Here is a 22,405-nt window from a genome sequence, read left to right on the forward strand (position 1 = left end):
GGCCAGATAAATTTTTGAACAGTAAAGGAATTAAGGGTTATGGTGAGTGGGCGCGTAAGTGGAGCTGAGTCTCAAAAAGATCAGCAATGATCTTATTAAATGGTGGGGCAGGCTCGAGGGACCAGATGGCCTACTGCTGTTCCTAGTTCTTACATTCTTATGTTCTTTTTAGAATCCATTTATCCTAGGTAATGTTCATCTCAATGTTGAATGCAACAAAATCACTTAGCTATGATACAAGTATGGTTTAATGGTAAGATGATATTTGAGTGGCCATCATGGGTATATGGAAGATGAATACTGGATGCTGACAGACTGATGGCAACTTTTGAGTATAACTCAGATGCAGTCATGGTTTTAAAGAGGAAGGTGGAAAAAATGAGTTGGAACGTAAGGTATTCTTTTCAGTGCATTTTTTGTTAATTTGAATTAAATGATTAAAGCAGTACCTACTGGTAATTCTTTTTGCATGTCTGTCTGTTGCAGGCAGTGGTGGATGCCAGACACAGGAGGTGCGAACATCCCAGCACTTAATGACCTGTTATCTGTATGGGGCATGGCTTTCGGTGATGGCTTGTATGAAGGAGATTTCAGCATGGCAAATCATGACAGTAAGTTTCTAACTGTATTGCTTTGAGCTGACTACAGTTTTGTAGTTGAAATTTTGTGTGTGTTATATGAAACTACATTTCAATCTTACGAATATACTAAGCTAGAAGCACAATAATCCATGGGTGATTTTTTTCTTAATGTTCAATGAACAGGAGTTTTATAACAAATCTTGACCTCTTATTTTTCTCTCCAACTCCATGCCCAAAGAAACGAAAATTTTAATTAAATAAAAAATAACCCAAAGAACAGTGGATGCGGGAAATCAGAAAGACACACACATTGCTGGGAAAACTCAGAGGGTCATGCAGCATCTGTGGAGAAAAAGCAGAGTTCATGTTTTGGGTCCAGTAACCCTTCCTCAGAACGGATCTGAGTTTTCCCTGCAATTTATTTTTGTTTCAAAACTTTATTTTCCTCAGCGTAATCTGTGAAAGACACCACACTTTTTGAAAGCTCTGTGTTGATTTGATGCGATCCTTATGGTCACATCAAGGCTGGGATAGTAAGGTTCATGCCCTGATGTGCAGAAATTAATACTAGCGATGATGTAAGTTCTTACGCATGCATTTTCTGTACTGAAAGTCATGCCATTGTATGAACAACCTCCACTTATCTTACTACTTAGACATATAACAGAAAAACGGGCTCTTTAGCACAACTAATTCTTGCTGGCATTTGTGCCTCATTTGAGCTTTGTTCCTCATCTAAGTGTACCTTGTAATCTTCTGTTCCCTTCTCCTCCCTGTTTGTCTGGCCTCTTATGTATGTACACAATTAACTTAAGCAGGGAAGTGTCTTCTGAATTTCCACTGGATTTCATGCTGGCTATCTCATATTTGATGACTTTGATTTAAGCTCTTCGCCATAAAAGGAAGCATTTTTTCTATGTCCACTTTGGGAAAAACCTATTAGATCATTTCTCAGCCTTCCTGGAGCCAGTCTGTCAAACCTTCCCCAATGTATACACCTATGCACTTCTGGTGTCATTCTTAAAATAGTCTTTGCACCCACTGTTTAGTCTGTCTAGATCCCTTTTATAATCTGACCAGAATTGCATGTTGTACTATGGTGTAACTAAGGTTTAGCGCAACATTTGGCATGGTGCTTGAAATGTTATCCTTTATGCTCCATCAATATATTCTAGTGCAAGATGAGCAATTGATAAACTGCTTTGCATGGTAATTCATTGTATGGTTTACTGAAATATTCTGGAATAAAAGTAAAATGCTTTTGTTTTCAGTGTATTATGCTTCAGGGAGCAGTATTGCTAAGTTTCCTGAGGATGGTCTTGTTCTTGCTCAAACTCTGAAAGATCAAGGTAGGAACTTCTAATTTAGCAGCTGTATTTTACTCCTTCCTTTATAGGGTTTGAAATAGTCAAGTTAGGCATATTTCTTGATTTAAGTATTGCAGCAATGGGAATAAAAGATGACCTGATTTCTGGGGATCAAATTGCAACTATTGTGCAACATTTCCCTCTTTACCTATTTAAAGGATCCTAAATATCTTGTTCTTCACTACTGCTTACGTAAGGGCAATCAAATAGTTCATTCCTAAATCCGTGCCATTGTTTGTTAAACTATTGCTTGTGAGAGAGAGTTATCAATAAATTGCTTTGATTCTGTGATGGTTGCTTTCTGTAACTGTTTCACATGTCAGAAGTCTACAGGGAGCAGTTGTGCTGATTTTTGAAGGAGTTGTTTCTGAATTTGAGTTTTCTGCCACACAGTCCACAGTAGTGGGCATTCTCCTTAGAATGTAACATGACACTGAACAGGCACAGGCCATGCTGCTAGAGGAGATTGTCTTTTCTGGTCAAGGTGTCTGTGACAGTCTTATCAGTATGCTATAAGTTGCCACAATTCAGCTTTCAACAGTCCCAAGCCTTGGCAAGGTTCAATGAAATCTGCTGAAGCAGGTATGATGACATGGTTGGGAATGGAAGTGCAAAGTTGGATGTGTCAGATGGGGATGGATATCTGATTTCCAGTGAAGGTAAAGCTGTCCCATGATTAGACAGTGTGGGAGGAGACTGATTGAAATACCACCCACTGATTGATACGTTGTTAATTGGGCACATAATGCTGCACTTAACTTGCCTTTGTGTCCAGAGGGTTTTAATTGGGGCTTGGGGGTTTACCGGGTGTTTGATCTGCCGGTAATCACTGTCCAGACCACCTCATGAATTGAAAGGTTAGACGATCAGTGCAGAAGGGAGCAATGGTGATGATAAGAAATATTATTTGCAGCTGCACAAATAGATACAACAACTTTCAGTTAGAAAAATTTGAGCCTTTTGGTTATGTTAAAAGAAATATAGGAAATGGAACAGGAATTGTAACAATCCAAATGCAGAAAATAATGAACTTTTAAGAAACTTTTGAAAAAGGAGAGAAGGAAATGGAAGGGTAAAGAAAGGTAGAACAAGTGGAAGGAGGCATGATCACCTGAACGTTCCAAAAGGCAAACTAGAGGAGGTTCAATGCACAAAGTTCCAAAGTTTAAGTAGTATCCTGGCAGGTGACCTGATACCGCATAAAGATAAAAGCTCAGAATTGACTAAAATGACAAGGTTGACACACTATCTAGTTCCGGTATCAAGATCCAAATTTGAAATATTTAAGAAGGGATTGATTCTGCTCAAGTTTTCGATAAAATGAAGTGTGCAAAGAATTAAAGATAGTAAGGTAAATCAAGACCTTAATAAAATTGCTGCTGACAAATGCCGAAAAAAATTCCATAAATGAGCTCTTACCTGCTATTGTGCATTATGATTGTAATAAATAATTAAGCTCTGCTTATTTTGGCCATCATGAGTCTGTTGCTATTTGTGAAGTGGGATTTTTAAGTAGTACAATATGAGGAGGCTGTCAAGGGATATGTTTGTCATTGTGTCAACAAATCTCCAAGGACGAACATTGATTTTCGTTTACATTTTAGCATTCAGTTTAACAATGAGTCAAATTAATTTGAAATGAAACTAATAACCTGCAGGCAGTGCTTGCTTATACTGCTTTCACTTTGCCAGGAAATACAATGAGTAAGTCAATACTAGAGAAATCATTTTTTTAAAAAAATCAAATATAGGATTTATCACAGTATAATTTTGTTGCAAGTGAATTGGCCCTTTGTTAAGAGATGTAATGTTTAAATATTCAGTTCCTTTTACTGGTCAGTTGCCTTGTCTTTTTTCTTATGTGATTAGATTACAGGAGGCTCTCAATCAAAGGTTGCATTGATGCCACAATTTATGAAGTTGCATGAGTTTGAAAGATTTGCTGCTTTTAGTTGCATTGCCTTTTATGTAATTCTTATAAACCTTTATACGTTGACTAGAATGCAGAATATATAGAGAAGCTGTTTAACATCCTAATGTAGCAAGACATCTGGATGTAAGATTCTAACTAATCATTGACTAGAATCATTAAAATGATTAGACCATAGAAGGATGACATTCAGCTCATCATTTCTATGGCACCTTGCTGAGGTGCAGTTCACCTAGTTCCACTCATCTACCTTTTTCCCTATAGTCCTGCAAATGGATTGTTTTCAGATAATGATCCAGTTGCCTTTTGGCAACTGCCGATATCTTATCCACTAGAAATCAGTCAGGGTGTTCCCATACCAGAATCCAAACCAGCCCCTGCGTGAGAGTTTTTCCTGTGCCATTTTTTCCTTTCCTGTTTATTACTACAAACCAGTTACCCTAAATCTGTGCCTTGTAATTCTTGATCTTGTCACCATTGGGAGCAGTTTCACTTGACCTAGTCTGTACAGACCCCTGATGACTTTGAATGCATTCAATCAGATTGCTACTTGACCTTCTCATCAGTTACGTAGAAAGACTAAGATAGTATGTCACTAAAGTTCCTCATCCCTGAAATTGTATATTTCCTTTGCGTGCGCTCTAATGCCATTACATGAAAATAGTGGATTGATTTATCTTGACCTTATAATTAATCGGAATTTCAGTTTCTGTGCTGTAGATTGTCATGACTGCATTCCTCTTTGATTTTGTGACCAGTGAAGCTAATAATGTCCAGGAAAAACCTAAATTGAGCTCCTCTTTAATTGTGAAATTGATTTTATTTTACTTCTAATTTCTGATTTGCAATTTTTTTCATGCTGTTAGTTTTTTTTAAAAGCAAATACTGAGAGAAATTCATGTGCAGGTTTTGTTTCCTTTCCTTGTAAAGCATTTAATTTTCAAACCAACCATGACTACTTCATCTTATGCCTTTCAGGCCTAGAAGTTTTAAAACAAGAAACAACTGTTGTTAAAAATGTTCCTATTCTCGGATTGTATCAGACACCGTCTGATGGTGGTGGGCGGATTGTCTTGTACGGCGATTCCAATTGTCTGGATGATAGTCATAGACAAAAAGGTAAAAAGAAAACTTGTTTGACTTGTATTTCTATGCACAATGTCTTGGTTTACGGGAATTTTGCAGCATCTAAAATGGCCTATCTTAAATGTATATCTGTTCTTACAGCAGATGCCAAATTACTCATTTTCTCTCAAAGTGCTCCTGGTTAAGATCCTAATATCCTTGCATACTCAAAATTTGTTCTCCATTTCTTTGCCTTGTCTGTACCGCTGAACAGTGAGTGCAGCCTTTTGGTCATTATTCAAACAAACCGACTTCCAACTGCACATCCAGTAGTGTCTGGCTTTGAGAATGGTGGTCATCAGACATAAACTGACCCCACCTTGTGGATAGCGGGATGATTGTTTTGATAACTCAATTATATCATTTAGTAAGCTGTGGTTTAGCTGTCTCGTAATAATTGCAACAGACTTGTGTGGTGTTCAGTATGCATTAATTATATGGAATATTTTGGCTATTGGCATTTACAATGATTAAAACAAATGGAGTGTAAAGTGACAAAGCTACGCAGACAAGTCTGTAAGGTACTGTTTTCTTTTTTAAAAAAAGCTGTAATTACAGGTTATAGTGGAAATTCAGAAAATTAATGACATCCTTTCATTGTTTGTTACCTGTATGCTTTGTTTCACGACTGTTTTGCAAAAATTTGCAGTATTTATTGTTCTGTAAACCATCTGCATTCCTTAATTGCTCTGCAGCCTGTAATTAGTGCTAAGCATAAGATATTGAGGTTCATTTGAATTCCGGCGTATGCAGCAAATTTAATTTGAAAAATTCTGATTTTGATCTCTACAATTTTAAATCTTGAATTTAAGAAGCATCCGTGGTAGGGTGTTGCAACGTGAGAATTTCCAGATCTGATAAATGCTCATGTCTACTGATGGACGTTCAGGTCAAAATCAGCAATGACTGAAATCTTCCATTAACCGTTCTTGCAACTTGTTGTCTAGCTTTGTGCTTTTTTATAAATAAAATCTGATGGAATTGCCTGGGTAGTTTTTATTCCAATTATTTTCTGTTGTGAATGTCAGATTTTGTTAATAATGCTCCTGTGAAGTGCCATGGGATGTTAGGCTAATTTAAATATATGTTACTGTTGAACTTTGTTAGCTTTGAAACCTAGAGCCCTGTTTCATGCATTTGTATACACTCAGATGCTGTGAAGAAGTGTTTGAAAATTCAACAGTCTTAGTCTGTAGTTGCAACCATGAAAGAGTGCAGTGAAATTGCTGAAACAAATTTTCCGTGTGTTTGTTTCCAAATGTTAGTTTGTTACCTATCTGTGCATATGCATTGTTCAAAAGAACCACCCACAAAATTACTATTTTTGGCCAGGATTGTATCAGGTAGGCTTTGTTTCGGGAAAGCCTGGGGAAATTTGCCCCTTTTTTAATCTTAATTTGTATTACTTTCAGTATCAAATGATATGACTACCTCCCAACAGATCAAAAACTGAATGAAAAATCTGGAGAACCAGTAGTTGCTGTTCCATTTTTGATTTGATCAAACCTGGAAATATATGCTGTTGAGCATGCTCATTCTTCTAACGTGTTTAATGATATTGCTGATCTGTAGCCATCTTTGCCGGTCTGGAAGTGTAAGACCTGAATAAGATCATAAACCTAGATGTGGCAGCAAGTGTACAGAGCTGAGCAAACTAGCAATAGAATAGAAATCAGAAGTTTTTTTAAAAAAAAAATCAGAAAGAAGACCAACTTTTGAGAACAACTGTAAACAAAAATGTTAATTGCAAAGTAACCAAATGACTTTAGGTATTCAAAGCTAACAAAAATTCCTCTTATAGGCCTTGTACATTAGAATATTCAAGTGAGAAAAAACTTTGGTCTGAAAATGGAAACTATGTGTTAATTGTATGTTAATGCAATCAATTTGAATTTATTCTGGTTATTTTTAGTGTGTTAACTTATTTCAGAATGCTTTGTAACTATGATTAATTATTGTTGGAATTTGTAAGTGCGAAAAGATGATGGGGTCAAGACCAAAACCAACCTCACCTGAAGTCCATTTGCAGACTAAGCACCTTACCCTAGTAGACAGTCGGGAGCAATTGTTTCAATAAACAGGATATTAAATATAGTTGTTAACACCATATCTTAGACTCCATCTATATGAAGATATTTAATTTCCATGTGGTTATTCTCTTGTAAACTGTTATAACTCTACATAAAAATTTTCCACCTATGTATAGAACAATGGAATGATACAGCTCAGGAGGGGTCATTTGAGTAGATTGGTCTCATATTCATAAAAATGAGAAGTGCAATCATTGAAATGTTTGAAATTCTCAGCTTGGAAAGCTAGCGACAAAGAAGGTGGTTCCCCTAGCAAGATGATCAGACCTCAAAATAAGGAGTTTATCTTTTAAACTTGGTGTAAACTAGGAGAAATTTCTTCATTCAGAAGTGTTTTGAATGCTCTTAGGCAGACCCTATAACTTCAGCATCAAAAAGTGAATCTTCTATTTGCTTCCTATAAATATAAATCCCAACTTTTGAGGATCAAACCACATTATATATTGATGATTACTTACTGGTGTATATACTTCATTAGTTTCAAGGTATGGACAGGAGTCTTTCGGTGTTTTCTAATCGGCCTTTTCAGAAGTTGTCCTTCCACACCTCATTGAGCAGGTGGGACTTGAACCCAGACGTTCTGGCATGGAACTTCCACTACCACTGCAGTACAAGAACCCATGCTGGTGCCTTTAGACTTTGCCTCTGCCAATTCTAGCAGAAATCTCTCAGCTGGTTGACAAGATTGATGAGCAGCACATGATCAAAGATGATGTGGTTGTGGAAGGATAATAAGTATGCCACTCAATTTGAAGTGAAAATTGTGTTGTTATTAGGGATTTGAGATCACATTTACTTAATAGTAATTTAATTGAGGCTGTCTGTGATTTGTAAGTAGATTTCTGCTAGTTTATTGAGTTTAAGAAACACTAGATATGGTAAATTCTGTTGAGAAAGCAAGTATGCAACTGTGACAACTGGGGAGGGTTCGCTAATACCCGAAGACAAGCATGCTATTGGTGCAGAACATTTTGGTTGTGTCCTTGAACTATTTGTTATTGAATTCACCACACTTGTATGTTCCACAACATGCTTGGAGAACAGATGCCAGATTGCAGGTAGATGGAAAGTTCAACAACCTGCTTTGTTTAGCAGGTGAAAATAGAGATCCTGCATGGTTAATTTTTAAGTTAGAAGAGGATGCTATTCAGATCCTTGGGCCTGCTCCACTGCCCCAGTAAAGTCACAGCTAACCTATCTCAGGTTCAGATCCACAAGATCCCACCCATCTCCACCCATCCTCGTGCCATTTGTTTCCAGGTCTCCAAAGATTCACTTAGTATCATACAGAAGTTGTCCGTGCTGGCCAGGTATCCTGAACCTAACTAGTCCTATTTGCCTGTGTTTGACCCATAATCCCTCTCAACCTTGCATATGCATGTACCTGTCCAAATGTCTTTTAAATGTTGTAATTGTACCCACCTCTACCCTTTTACACTGGCAGTTCATTCCATTCGTGCACCACCCTCTGTGTGGGAACAGTTGCCCTTTGGGTCCATTTTAAAATCTTTCCCCTGTCAGTTAACCTTGTGCCATCTAGTTTTGGACTCTCCTACCCTGGGAAAAAGGCTGTGGTTAACCATGTGTGCCCCTCACGATTTTCTAAACCTCTGTAAGGTTACCACTAAGCCACTGCTGCAGGGAAAAAGTACCAGCCAGTCTAGCCCCTCCTTATAACTCAAACCCTCCAACCGCAGTAACATCCTTATGATTTTTTTTCTGTACCCTTTCTAGTTTAACATCATCCTTCCTGTAGCAGGGTGACCAGAATTGTATGTAGTATTCTAAAAGTGGCCTCACCAATGCCCTATACAGCCGTAAGACAATGTCCCAACTCGTATACTAAATGCTATGACCAATGAAGGCAATCATGCTAAACACCACCACCTCTGCCCTGTCTACCCGAGACCCCACTTTCAAGGAACTGTGATCCTGCGTCCCCAGGATCCCTCTATTCAACAACACTCCCCAAAGCCATACCATTAACTCTTAAGTCCTGCCTTGGTTTGTCTTAACAAAATGTAATACCCCATATTTATCTAAGTTAAACTCCACTGGCCACTTCCCAGCCCATTGGCCCATCTGATCAAAATCTCATTGTACTCTTCCATAACCTTGCCCACAGGGTTGTCAGGCTCCCTGAAGATTGGTGTATAATGAGATACAGTTTGTATAAAAGCTGTTCCTTCACTCACCAACTCCCCACTTGGTTTTCATTTAGCAATCTCTGCCTAAGCGTACTGAATATGGACAGTCCTCTAGGTTGTGAACTCCAGCAACGTGCAGGTCTGTGAAAGTGAAAAGAAATTTCTCATCTTGCTGTTGAATGGCTAACCCCAAGATCCTCCTCTTACTACAATCCTACTTTTTGTAAAATAACACTTAGCAAATTTATAGGAAGTTCCGGTACAAGAGATTGCTTCTAATGGGTTTGTCTGAATTGTTTACTTCTCTGACTTTTTTCTGAACTTTACTTTATCACCTGACTATGAGGTTCTGGATTTGGTTTTAGTCTGAAGAACTAAGTGCATGTTTATCCCTTATCCCCAGACTGCTTCTGGTTGCTTGATGCTCTCCTTCAGTACACCTCATACGGCGTGATGCCCCCAAGCCTCAGCCACTCTGAAAATAGGCAGCAGCCTCCATCTGGAACTGAGCACCCACTACCAGAGCGGATGGAAGGTAAGGCAGTTTCTAAATTCATAACTCAAGGAAATCTTGTTCTGTGGTAGTTTAAGTGTTCCATTTGTTAACATACGATTGTCCCTTTATCTTGTCGTGATCCTTGTTCTTGGATTTGGCTACATATTGAAACAAACCTTTTCAGTTATTGATGTTTACAGACGAAAAACTGAAATATCACAAAAGTGACACGTTTTAAGTCACTGCAGTATTCTCTACCACATTTAACATACCTTAAAATATTTTCATAGTTTGAAATCTCATTTATATCTCACTAATTTTCCTTTAAGTGTAAACAGCACAAAAGTGCCACACTTGTCAAATATTTAACCTTAGTTGGTGATCTGTCTTTTATTGGTGATAAATTCCTAATGACCAATAGAATTTCTATCACTGTCTCTGTGCAATTTGCATTTGATTAAACATGTTCAGGCTCCCTCTGCTGGTTCAGGCGTAAACTGCTCTTTTTGATAGCCGTGAAACTGAATGCAAATAAAATTGAGGTACTTCCAAATCTATACATGCGTAGAGATTCATGCTGTTTCCAGCCATACAGCTTGTATATTTGTTATTTTCATGGAGAAGCTTGCAGACACCAAATATTTTAACTTGTTTTTCATTCTGAAGTCAGAGTTGACCACATTCAATTCTAGTTTTGTTTTTATCCCAATTCCTAGGCAACCACTTGTATCGTTTTTCCAAGGTTCTTGAACCGCACCTCGCAGACCCTAAACCTCGTCCTCTTCCAGCATGTCCTCACCTATCCTGGGCCAAGCCTCAACCTCTAAATGAGACAGCACCAAGGTTTGTGTCTGATGATAGATAGCTTTGTGTTGGTTAGTGTCAAGCTGTCTTTGTACAAATCTTGAGGTGGTTAAACAATTACAAAGCATTACTAATTTGTAAAACAATGAAGCTAACTACTTGCTATGGTAACCTTGAGTTGTATGGTTCTCATTTAGAAGAGAGAGTCTTAGCACTTTACCACAGAGAGATGTAATCTGTAATTTTCCAATGTGCAAAAGACATTTGAAGTCAAAGCAGTAATAGAAGGGAAAATGGAATGAACTGTCGATATGGGTGGAAAATCGCTGGACCAACATTTTGCAAAGGTTATGAAAAGCTACCCAACAAGAGTTTTGCAGGAGCTTTCTGAGAAAAGGGATGCACCTTTTTTAAAAAGCAAGTATTGTTTCTAGAATAATGAAAATAAGGAAGGAAGGGCATCAAAAACTGCCAGGTGATTTGTAACTGTGAATTTGAGCATGTAGCAAATCTGTGAAGAGATTGGGACAGGAGTCTTCTGTGGCAGGAGAAGTGAATGATGCTTAGAAAGAGAAAGTACAAGGCGATGAGACTTTTCAGTGGGAAGTACACATTCCGTGGTGGTCTGCTTAGGTTGACAATTCGACATGGTTACATAACTTTCCTTAATGAAATTGCTACCTAAATTTACCTTTGTATAAAGTCAGCAAGGTATGTCTCGTTTGCCATATTGAAGTGAAATCCTGTTTAGCAAAGTTGTATAACTAAATTCCTAATATACCTGTATTGTAATACAAGTCGGTTGATCCAAATCTTGGATCTAAGTGGTCAGTCGACATGTAGCTAATGAAACATGTCAATTATTAATCATTCATTTTTCTCTGTGAGAAGGCCTGCTATGAAAAGAGAATCCATTTTTAAATTATGATATTTTTCATATGACAGTGAAAACTTTACATTTTGAGAGTTCATTGTTCGAGGTGTCAAATAAAGATGGTGGAAAATATTGTAATTAGGTAACATCTATGATATATTGCTTCTGCAAGATTCCACGACTTCCACTTAAGCTTGCAACTCCTCCAAATTCACCTCTTTTATGCAGCAATCAAGGACCTTTCCTCCCAACTGGCACCATTGCATACATTACTGTTTGAAGGATATGAGGTAAACCACTGAGTTAACCACGCCCCCTCTGAAGATGAGACTGTACGCAATTGGTTGTGGTGTGCTGCCAACTTTGTGTAACCAGATTCCATTTAAAAATGCAGAGCTAATTGGAAGAATTACATGCTTGTTTTAAAATAACTAATTCCATTGTAACCAACCTATGACAATCATAATTGACTTCTGAAGTTTGAAATGCAATTGGATCACCTTTACATCGACTTAAACTGGTGAGGAGTGTACAAAATTAATTTTGGACTTTGTATAGAAATATCCACAAGATGTGATTACGAAGACAAAACTTTTTTGATAGAAGGCCTAGTTATTAACTTAAACTTTTCAATTCAAAATGTTGATTATTTTCTGGTTTTGGAAGGAATTTTCTGACAGTTGGTTTTGTGCCCTTCTTTGTCCACTCTACAATGGTTGATCTCCAATCCAAATTGCAAACTGTGAATCTTGCTTAAAATAACAGAACAATATAGTATGAAGTAAACTTAGTTTCTGAAATTAGCACAAGCCTGTGCCACGGTTGAACAGCTTCTATTATTTATCCTCCTCAGTAACCTTTGGAAGCACCAAAAGTTGTTATCCATTGACCTAGACAAAGTGGTTCTGCCAAATTTCAAGCAAAACCGTCCCCAAGTGCGACCTTTATCACCAGGTGAAAGTGGAGCCTGGGATATTCCTGGAGGTGAGTACTGGAATTGACTCTTGAACCTTTCGTTTATTGAAAGTGAACAGAACCAGGATGATGACACTGGTGACTACTGTAAGCTGAGACTGTCAAAGACCAAATATTCCACCTGTTTGTTTTACAAGAAGAATGGGTGTGTGTGCAAACTTAACACATTGTTGTTTGCACTTGTGAGAAAGATTCAGAGACATTACTGATCACTTACTGATGTAGAACAGTGGGTGCTGTTTAGATGCAATTAAGAATGTCTGTATTGCTATTAAAGGACATTATATTGGAGCATGTTCTTTGTCTCTGAGTCATATTAGGAGTTTTGTGGAATTGAAAGGGGTGAGAGAAGTAGAATAAGTGAGATGTTGCTATATTATTGAAATGTCCTTCGATATTGCTGCATTTGAATGAACGAATGATGAATGATTAATGAATGATTGATTTATTTATTGTCTCTGATCACGTATCTCTCAGACTATGACTTGGGTAAATTAGAATGAAGTATCAAGATGGTTTCCTGATGCGTTACAATTCCAGAGCACTTTCAGAGCAGTCAGATTCAGGGATGGCTGTGTCCTAATTTAAGGCTGAGCAGAACAATGTCACTGCTGTTTTCTCACTGATAGAATAACAACATGCTGTGTGGTGAGGCGTTGAGCCCAGTTGAGTTAGCCTTCTAGTTCAGCATGATCAGTGGCCTTTGGAGCCAGAGGCAGGCCATGGGAATCATAGCATGTAAAACAGCATAAAAACAGGTCCGTCTGCCTGCACATGGTCCGTACCCATCTATCCTCTGCTTATTTAAATGTTTGTTTAAATGCTTGTTTAAACTTTGCCAATGTATCTGCTTCTGCCACTTTCCCGGCAGCATGTTCCAGGCTCCTGCCACCCTCTGTTTTTTCAAAAACAAAACTTTCTTCGTACACCTTCAAAATTTTGTGTTGCACCTTAAACCTATGTCTTGGACTGTTTGACATTTCCACCCTGGGGAAAAGATTCCAATTATCTACCCTATCCATGCCTCGCATAATTACATATACATCTATCAGGCGCCTCTCAACCTCTGATGCTCTAATGAAAACAACCTAAGATTGTCCAGACTCTCCTCTTTGCCAATATGTTCATCTTGGTAAACCTCTCTTGCACCTTTTCCAAAGCTTCCACATCCTTCTTATACTGTGGCTATCAGAATTGCACACACTATCACAAATGTGGCCTAAGTAAAGTTATCACAACACCAGTTCTCCTCCAATCTGTCCTTGTAACTGAAGTCCCTCACCACTGGAAACATTCTCCATCTTCTCCGCACTCTCTCAACTTTTGCATCCTTCCTAAAGTCTATTAAAGAGAATTGAAGATACAGCTGCCAAAGTGACTTGCCAACTTTTATCCACAATGCCCCGGATCGATGGAGCCAAGCATAACATATGCTGCCTTTATCGCATTATCCACATCTTACCATTTTCAGAGTGTGATTGCATCCCAAGATCCTTCTGTATTTCAATGCCGATAAGGACCCTGCCATTTACTGTATACTTTTCTTTTGCATTTGACTTCCCAAAATGTATCACCTTGCACTCGTACAGACTAAACTCCATTTGCCATTTCTCCACCTAGCTTTTCAGCTGATCTATATTCTGTGGTTTCCTTTTTGACAACTGTCCTTGTTGTCGTAATTCCTCAATTGTGTATTATCCTCAAACTTAGTAAGCATACAATCTACACTTTCATCCAAAGCATTTGTGTATATATTACAAGCCACAGAGGTCACAGCAGCGCATCACCGGTCAGAAAAACACCCCTTCTATAACCAAGCTAATGCTATATCCAAGATAACAAAATGTGGAGCTGGATGAACACAGCAGGCCAAGCAGCATCTTATCAGCAGGAAAGCTGACGTTTCTGGCCTAGACCCTTGATCAGAAACTGAAATGTCAGCTTTCCTGCTCCTAAGATGCTGCTTGGCCTGCTGTGTTCATCCAGCTCCACACTTTGTTATCTCGGATTCTGCAGCATCTGCAGTTCCCATTATCTCTGATACAATTCTATATCCAACTTGCCCAACTCGCTGTGGGTTTCATGCGCCTAACCCTAATCAATCATCTTCATCACTTTCTCAAAACAATCAATCTGATTTGAGATAAGACTTCCTTTAAATAAAGGCAGCTGACCATCCCTCAAGTCCATTCATCTCCAAATGCAGGTTAATCCTGTCCCTAAGAATCTTAACCAATAATTCTCCTACCACTGATGTAAGGTTCACCAGCCTATAATTTCCTGGATTATCCCTATTGCCTATCTTAAAGGAACAACTATTGCCCAGTCTTCTGGAAACTGGCCTATGGCCAGTTCTCTGCCAAGCCTCCAGGAATTTCCATCCTATTCTTTTTCAGTGTCTTGGGATAGATCCCATCAGGCCCTTGTTACTTATCTACCTTAATGTTTTTTAAGACACCCACCACCACCTCCGTAATATGAACATACCCCTGTTTTATCTTACCATCTTCCGTATCCAGCTCCTTGGTGAATACTGATGTATAGTACTCATTGAGGACCTTATCCACTTCTTCTGGGTCCATGCATAAATTTCTTCCTTTGTTCTTGAGAGGATTTGCCTTTCCCTAGCTACTGTCCTGCCCCTTTTATAAGCATAAAATACTTTTGTATTTTCCTTAATCCTACTTGCCAAAGGCATTTCATGCCTCCTTTGAGACCTTGTAATTTCTTGTTTACATTCTTTTCTGCTTCCTTTATTCTTCTGAAGGGCCTCATTTGATTTTAACGAATACAATTTTGACCATTGCTATTCCTAAGAAAGGATCTCTTCTCTTACTGTGGGCCTCCTAGATTTGATGCTTTTGCTGCAGGCAGTGCCTCTGTCCTGCTGCTGGTCTGACATAGTGCAATTCTCCTTGCTGTCCTCATTCGAGACATTCCAGAGGTTGCTTCTTAGTCTGGTAGCTCTGGGACAAAATGGAATCAACATTTTGTCATGGATTCCTGTCCTGGACTTTAGGCTGAAGTCAGCATCACAATCCAAATGGGAAAATAAAATTCAATCCCATAACTAACTATCTTGGGTAACTGGCTGAATATTTAAGTTATAAGCTAGCAGCTCACCTATACCATAGGGTATTGAATTGGGACTGTACTAATCTTTGTAGTTTGGAGAACAGGAATTATTAAAGCTAACAACTTTATTGTATTATTATTATTTCTGGAACACAACCAAGCTACTGAGATGTTGAACTAAGTGGACTTACTGGATCCCTTGTGTATAATTTTATTGCAGGTGCATTGCTGCTCTGGGTATTTCAGTTTCTACTTTTTAGAATAGTCTAATTATCTGCATTCCCTTTTTATTCACTGCTCGTGCAGTGCTATTTTCAATTTTTAGGATGTTTTTTGAGGAAAGGGAAGCTACATTATTAGAGATGTCTCGTTTGCCCTTAGTGGAAAGATGCTTCAATATCCGTGTCTGTTCTTTCTTGGACCTCCCATGACACTTGCAGAAAATAACTGCTTGTTTTATTGGTCTACATCTCAGTAATAGAGGCCTCATCCATATGAGTTGTCATTTTCTTTTTCTGTATTAACTAAATGATGGGAGTTGAGTACTTGGCATTTAATTGTAATTTGTTTGCTTTTTAGGTATAATGCCTGGTCGATATAACCAAGATGTTGGACAGACGATTCCGGTCTTTGCTTTCCTTGGTGCTATGGTGGTGCTGGCATTCTTTGTGGTGCAGATAAAGTCTAAAAGCAAGCCAAAGAGACGGAAGCCACGGGTCAAACGTCCTCTACTGCTTCAGCAGGTGCATCCGCCAAAGACACCCTCTGTATGATTGGGGCAGTGATTGACAACAAATCAAGACACATCAACTGCAGACAGGGAATAGTGCGGTTGGCTGCTTCAAATGGGTGTTGTGAAAGTATCAACGAAAGACACAAATGAATTTGCTGACATTTCTGACACATTTTAAAGACAATGTGGTTTTACGGAGTTGACTTTTTATCAGCAACCCAAACTACCAAAGATGTGTTCGGTTGCTTTATATTTATAATTTCCAGGGAACAAAATGGTTCTAAACAAATCCAGTCAGTACAGATGTGGGGACATCTTGCTCCAACCTTGGTTTTATTTTATTGCCATCATGTAGAACATTTGTTACAAGGGCATTTATAGGTGAGAAATGGATTTTGTAACATGAGTCTGCACCCTCGTCATACCTAAATAAGAATGAATTACTGATTCAGATAATATGGACAATGGCACCTAGCAAGAATAATTGGTAATAATCATACCAAGGCGCTCTGTGCTTGAATTGACTTATTTTTATAAAATGGAAACTGCTGCATTTCATTGTAAATATTTATAATAGCAGTTTGCAACCTATTTTCACCATTATCGGTGGAATAAATTTACAGCTCTGCAAGTACGCACTGTCTGGAAATTTAATTCGATTTTTAATCATTCTCATTACATAGCGGAAATTGGATCAATTGTACCTTACCATGGGTAAGTGCGTTCATGTGTTAGGCATTCAGAAAAATCTTCTAAAAGGTAGGTTCAGCAGATTATTGTTTAGTTCATTTTCTGATGGGAGCTGAAATTTAATCTAATGTTCATGGCAGCCTGCTGTAAAAACACGTGCTCAGCAGTTATTTTTTCTAACGTGAGTCAAAATCGCAACTTCTCAACCTTCCTTATCACTAGTAGCTCTACGTCATCTTGCAGTGAAAATCAGAGTGGTGTTGGAACCTTGAAGTCACAAAGAAAGTAGGGGTAGGAGTCGGCCATTCAGCCCTTTTTGAGCCTGTGCCACCTTTTCCTTCGATTACACAATTTCAGTCGGGTGAAAGCATAAATTTTAGTATGGCTACAGAACGTGAAGAAATCAAGGAACAGGACAGCTGACCAATGTGATCATTTGGCATCCTGTCAACACCCCTCTCAATTTCAAACCACCACTAGCCCCACAGCCCTCCAAGATATCTGCTTTCCTATAACTGTGGATACGTGAGAGTCACCATTTCAATTGCTCCACTGCTGCTGGTTACATTGTCAATTATTTAGGCCACAAGGTCTGGACTTGCACTCCCAACACCTCTCTGCCTGTCTGCTTCTCTATTTTATTTAGAGATGCTGCCTAAAACCTAACTGTTTGATCAAGTTTGTGGTCATCAGGCATAGTAGCTCGTAACTGGGCATTTACGTTATATTATACTGTTTGAGCACCCCAAGATGTTTAATAATGTTAATGCTGCTGTACACATACAGCTTTTTGGTACTGAAATATCTCTGCCAGCAGAAAATCCCTTTACTTTGACCTCTTAACTGGTTCTGTAGTTTTGACCAACAGTTGAGCAAGGAATGAATGTATGGTCTTTCAGTGCTATGCCTTTAATCCTTATGTTGCTCACAGTTAGTCTTTGAGTTAGCTGTTGTACAGGTGTTATAGTACTTGTTATTTAGGAGGGTCCACTTCGAGTGGCATATGGCACCCAGTGGCAGAAATCAGGTATTGCCATAACTGAATGTAGTCAACAAAAATGAGATTTGTTTTTAATTTCCAAAATCCATTAGATTGTGGTTCCTTTGTAAATGGAGTAATGTTGCTTAATTTTTGGTAAGAGGGTAATGAAAATTAAAGTTCAGACTTTGAATATTTAGAATATAAGATGTTGCTTTATCAACAACATGTACTTTAGATGGAAATCTTGTCTTGAAGGAAGAAAAACAATGTTTTGTGATTAGGTTGAAAATACGTTTGATTTTTGTCAGTCATTTTCCCTGTCCCACTGTGGATGAGAGTGCAGGTTTGACTAAACTATACAGACTAAGGGTCCAAATTAGACGGTTGACAACTGTTATGACCGCAGACAAGGACTGGTTTGATTTTAATTACATCTTGTGATTTTTATTATCAGCAGTGCAGTTTAGCAATCCTCAAGTAGTCCGAGCAGTAGAAAAGAAGGCTTAAGCTGCTCAAGGTCAGTCAGGGAAAATTTCCAGAAACAGGAGGCTGTGAACGAAGAGTTGTAAGAACCCATGTTAAGAAATAATTCAGCTATATTTAGTTTCTTTTAAAGGTCTTGGGAACAGTCATTACCCAAAGAAATAGCATAGAGTGAATACTGAAGTTTGTCAAGAAGAAACTAATTGTACCTGTGCCAACTGAACTAGGAGCATTTAACTGGAAATAGTGAACTTTCACTGAGTATATCTGAAGTTTGTTGTTCAGTGCAAAAGGGTGGATTCTCTATCTCTAGACTTATGCTTTTCTGTTGAAAGTACATGGACAGTCTTGTGTAAATATGTTCAGTAAGGAAATTGTAACAGTAAAAATTTTTATGGAGTATCAAACTGGTTCCCACTGTAGAATCAGACCTGTCTACTATTATCATGAGCAGGCTCATAACATAAATAATGAAAATCCCTTTTTAGTCAAGAAATCTTTGTTATTGACCCCTTAATTCTGAATGAGTATGTTAGGTTTTATTTGAAGTATGCGGCTGTATGCAAAAAAACAATAAAATCTTTGTTTCAACCAACAGGGGGGTAAGAAAGAGCAGACCCAATTCACCTCTTCTCACTTTGTTGTAACAATATTTTGTGGTAGTGTGTGGCAAATGAAATTGTTTTATAAGTAAATAATTGTGTTTGCAAGCTGAAAGTCTGTAACTGTGTTGTACCTTAGTTGTGAGCTTGAGATGGGTGGGGAAGTGTTTTTTTGGTTTTAACTTTTGGCTCACTTAAGTTTAAATATTTCCTATTAATTTGTGTAATGTAAACGGCTGAAAACAGTGAATTCTAATGTTCAAAATTTGCTCAATTTCCATTTTGCTCCTCAGTTTAGAATTTCCTAGTCATAAGTGAAAACTCTGAAGTAATGAACTGGTTGTGAAATGTTATGATTGTGATAGGGGCTCAGTAAGTGTTAGCTCATTTTTAAAATGTATGGACATGCACACACATGCACAAACACATGTACGCAGTATATAGTTTATATGCATGCAAAAACATGTTCTTTTTTTAATTGCTAGCTTGTACTATGTCATACAATGAATGACAAACAGAAGGTTTTAAGGTACCTAACTTTTGGTATATAAGTGCCAACAGTCCGCTCTGCTATATTGATTTTCCTAATAAAGTTATAGGTATTAGAAGAAAGCTACATGGCAAAAATGGGTTTTGCATCAAAAAATTAATTCCAAACACAATCCTGAAGCCATTCACAGTTCAGAAGAAGTTCAATTCTACTGTAATGGCTTTCCTTATTTTGAGATTTTCTTGTCAAATAATAACAACGTTTTGCATGAATGTTAATTGTCTTGTGCATGTTTGACGTATCATTATGTCTTAGTTGTACAAATTTGATTTTACGGGTCTGCACAAATATTTTGCACCACGACTGAAATGTCGTTATTGTTGATCATCCGGCTTGCTTTACTTCTCATGCTGCTGATTCCTTCCTGTGTGAATATTGAGATGATCTGGTTTGGAGCCTGCATGTTGTACTCGAGTTCTGTTTACCAGTGTGGAAGCAGACCTATGACCAAACTGTTTTCAAACCAACAGGCCTGTATGATGCAAATAGTTTCAAGTGGAGAGGAGGAATAAAATCACAAAAAGGAGCTGGTTTTAATAAGGTGGATACTTTGAGCTCAAAGTCATAGTTTGGACAAAATGATCATGAAGGAAATGAACTGGCTCAGAAGACTTGAGGAAAGGCATGTTAAAACAAGTGGGGAAATTGTAGGAACATTTTTTTTTTAGTGTATTGGGCTTTTCTGCTCTCTGACCTGGGATAAAAGCTTCCAGCCACATGCTCTCCTGTCCCTGAAACTACCTTTTCCCACCTCTATAGTATTGACCACACTTGTCTAGGCTGCAAAAACCGTGATTTGTTGTTTGTCTCTGGACTCAGCTTTCCTAATCATTTGCTTGTCTGTTTCGCACCTTGTATCCTTTGTAAACTTGACATCATCCAAAATACTACTTTACAAATCCTAACCTCAGCAAGTCACATTTATTCACTATGTGCCCGTAGATCCCTGCTCCAGCTGTGCTTTGATATGTTTTCCTTAGAATTTGGAAACAAAATAATTTTTGTCATGCCCTTCACTATCTGTACCACTAACATCCCCCAGCCCTCTACCTTTCTGTGATATTTCTGCTTTTTTCAATTCTGGCTTCTTGCATGTTCCTGATTTTGATTATTCCACGATTTATGGTCATGCCTTCAGCTGCTGAACTTCGAGACTCTATTTAAACCTCATTCCGCCACGCCTTCCCTTTTTAAAACATTCCTTAAAACATAACTCTTTGACCATGTATTTGATGCATGTTTCTGTGTAGTCCCTTGCATCATGTACTGACACTCAAAGCTCCATCCTTGAGTTTTTGTGCATGATCGGATTTGGTCATTTGACACTTGTACTGAATCACTGGCAGCCAAGAGTTTCCCTTGAAGCTGCACACCGTCCTGCTGTGGAGTAATATTGCTGCTCCTTCATTGGATCAAAAACCTGGAACTTCCCAATAGCGTTGTGCATGTACCTACAATAGATGGACTGTAGCCATCCAAAGGAAAGGCTCATCACCATTTTCAAGGGTAATCAGCGACGTACACCCGAAAGATAAATATTTTAAAAATTGATTGTAATTCTCAGGACTTAGATTTGTGATCAATTACTATTGACAGGTTTGACCCAGGTCCATACAAATAAAGAAGTGATAATTTAAGTAGGTGATAAAGGTCAGGGAGAAATATTTGTAGATCTACCAAGCATTTGACTACTAAATAAATATGCAGTAGAAGAATGTGAAAGTTATGATGATGCTTACAGATGGTTGCCTTGTGTAACATTCAGAATTCCATGCATTTGTTCAAATAGTGAAGAGGTGCCTGGAATTTAAATTTTAAAGTTTGTCTCCAAGGCAGCATGCCTTTTACAGCCAAACTGGAACAATTTCATCTGTATTTTATGTAACTAATGAGCCTGAATAGTTTTTATTAACTCAGGCACTTAATATAATGTACATACCCACAAATTCAAGATGGTTGGCATTTGGCACCTCTTGAAATCTAGGAGAGAATCTGAAAGGCAAGTAGGTGGGTAGATCCTTATGCTGTTACTTCAAAATCATGCAGTTATAGGGAAAAACTACCTGTGTGTTTGAGCCGATATTACCATTTTGGACTGCCAACAGCTGCTAATGGTGTCAACATGCTCCAGATCATAGTCCTAAAGGCAACTGAAAATGAAAACATGACCGACTTCAAATTTGATTATTGTTATGATGTGCAGCTTTAACATGTTTCCTGCACTAACTTCATTGAGTTTTTTTTTGAAGAGGTGACAAAGAAGATTAAAGGCAAAGCGGCAGACGTTGTCTATATGGACTTCAGCAAAATATTCAACAAGGCTCCACATGGTAGACTGGTTAGCTAGATTAGAATACATGGAATCCAGGGGGAGCTAGCCAATTGGCTAGAAAATTGGCTTGAAAGTTGGAGACAGTGTGGGGTGGTGGAGGGATGCTTTTTGAACTGGCAGCTTGTGACAAATGGTGTGCCGCAAGGGTCAATGCTGGATACGCTGCTTTTTGTCACTTATATAAATGAGTTGGATGTGAGTGTAGGGGTGTGGTTAGTAAGTTTGCAGATAACATCCGAAAAGGTGGTGTAGAGGACAGTGCAGAAGATTAACTCCGAGTACAATGGGACCTTGATCAGATGGGCCAATGGGTTGAGTAGCAGATGGAATTTAATTTAAAGTATTGATGAGGGCAGAGTTGTGGATCTATATGGACTTATCGCATGGAATACAGGGAGAACTAGCTTTTTGGATACAGAACTGTCTCAGAGGGAGAAGACAGAGTGATGTTAGAGGGTTACTTTTTAGACTAGAGGCCTGTGACTAGTGGAGTTTAACTTATATAAATGTGAGGTGCTGCATTTTGGAAAGGGAAATGAGGGCAGAACTTATAAACCTTAATGGTAAGG

The 22,405-nt window shown here is 38.3% G+C and overlaps 1 protein-coding gene across 2 annotated transcripts in view; it reads left to right on the top strand.

Moving 5' to 3' along the window:
* The window catches only part of mbtps1 (membrane-bound transcription factor peptidase, site 1), a 112,567-nt gene extending 92,675 nt beyond the window's left edge, over window positions 1–19,892 (top strand). The window contains exons 17-23 of one of the 2 annotated variants that reach the window (XM_048546527.2): window positions 487–611; window positions 1,853–1,930; window positions 4,857–4,997; window positions 9,644–9,775; window positions 10,453–10,579; window positions 12,268–12,398; window positions 16,044–19,892. In XM_048546527.2, the coding sequence (XP_048402484.2) occupies window positions 487–611; window positions 1,853–1,930; window positions 4,857–4,997; window positions 9,644–9,775; window positions 10,453–10,579; window positions 12,268–12,398; window positions 16,044–16,237 (928 nt within the window). In that variant the 3' untranslated portion in view covers window positions 16,238–19,892. The remainder of the gene's footprint in view (window positions 1–486; window positions 612–1,852; window positions 1,931–4,856; window positions 4,998–9,643; window positions 9,776–10,452; window positions 10,580–12,267; window positions 12,399–16,043) is intronic. The other variant, XM_048546526.2, reaches the window with a different exon arrangement.
* The last annotated feature ends 2,513 nt before the right edge of the window (window positions 19,893–22,405 follow it).

This window comes from Stegostoma tigrinum, chromosome 16 (assembly GCF_030684315.1).
Source record: "Stegostoma tigrinum isolate sSteTig4 chromosome 16, sSteTig4.hap1, whole genome shotgun sequence".
Taxonomy (NCBI): Eukaryota; Metazoa; Chordata; class Chondrichthyes; order Orectolobiformes; family Stegostomatidae; genus Stegostoma; species Stegostoma tigrinum.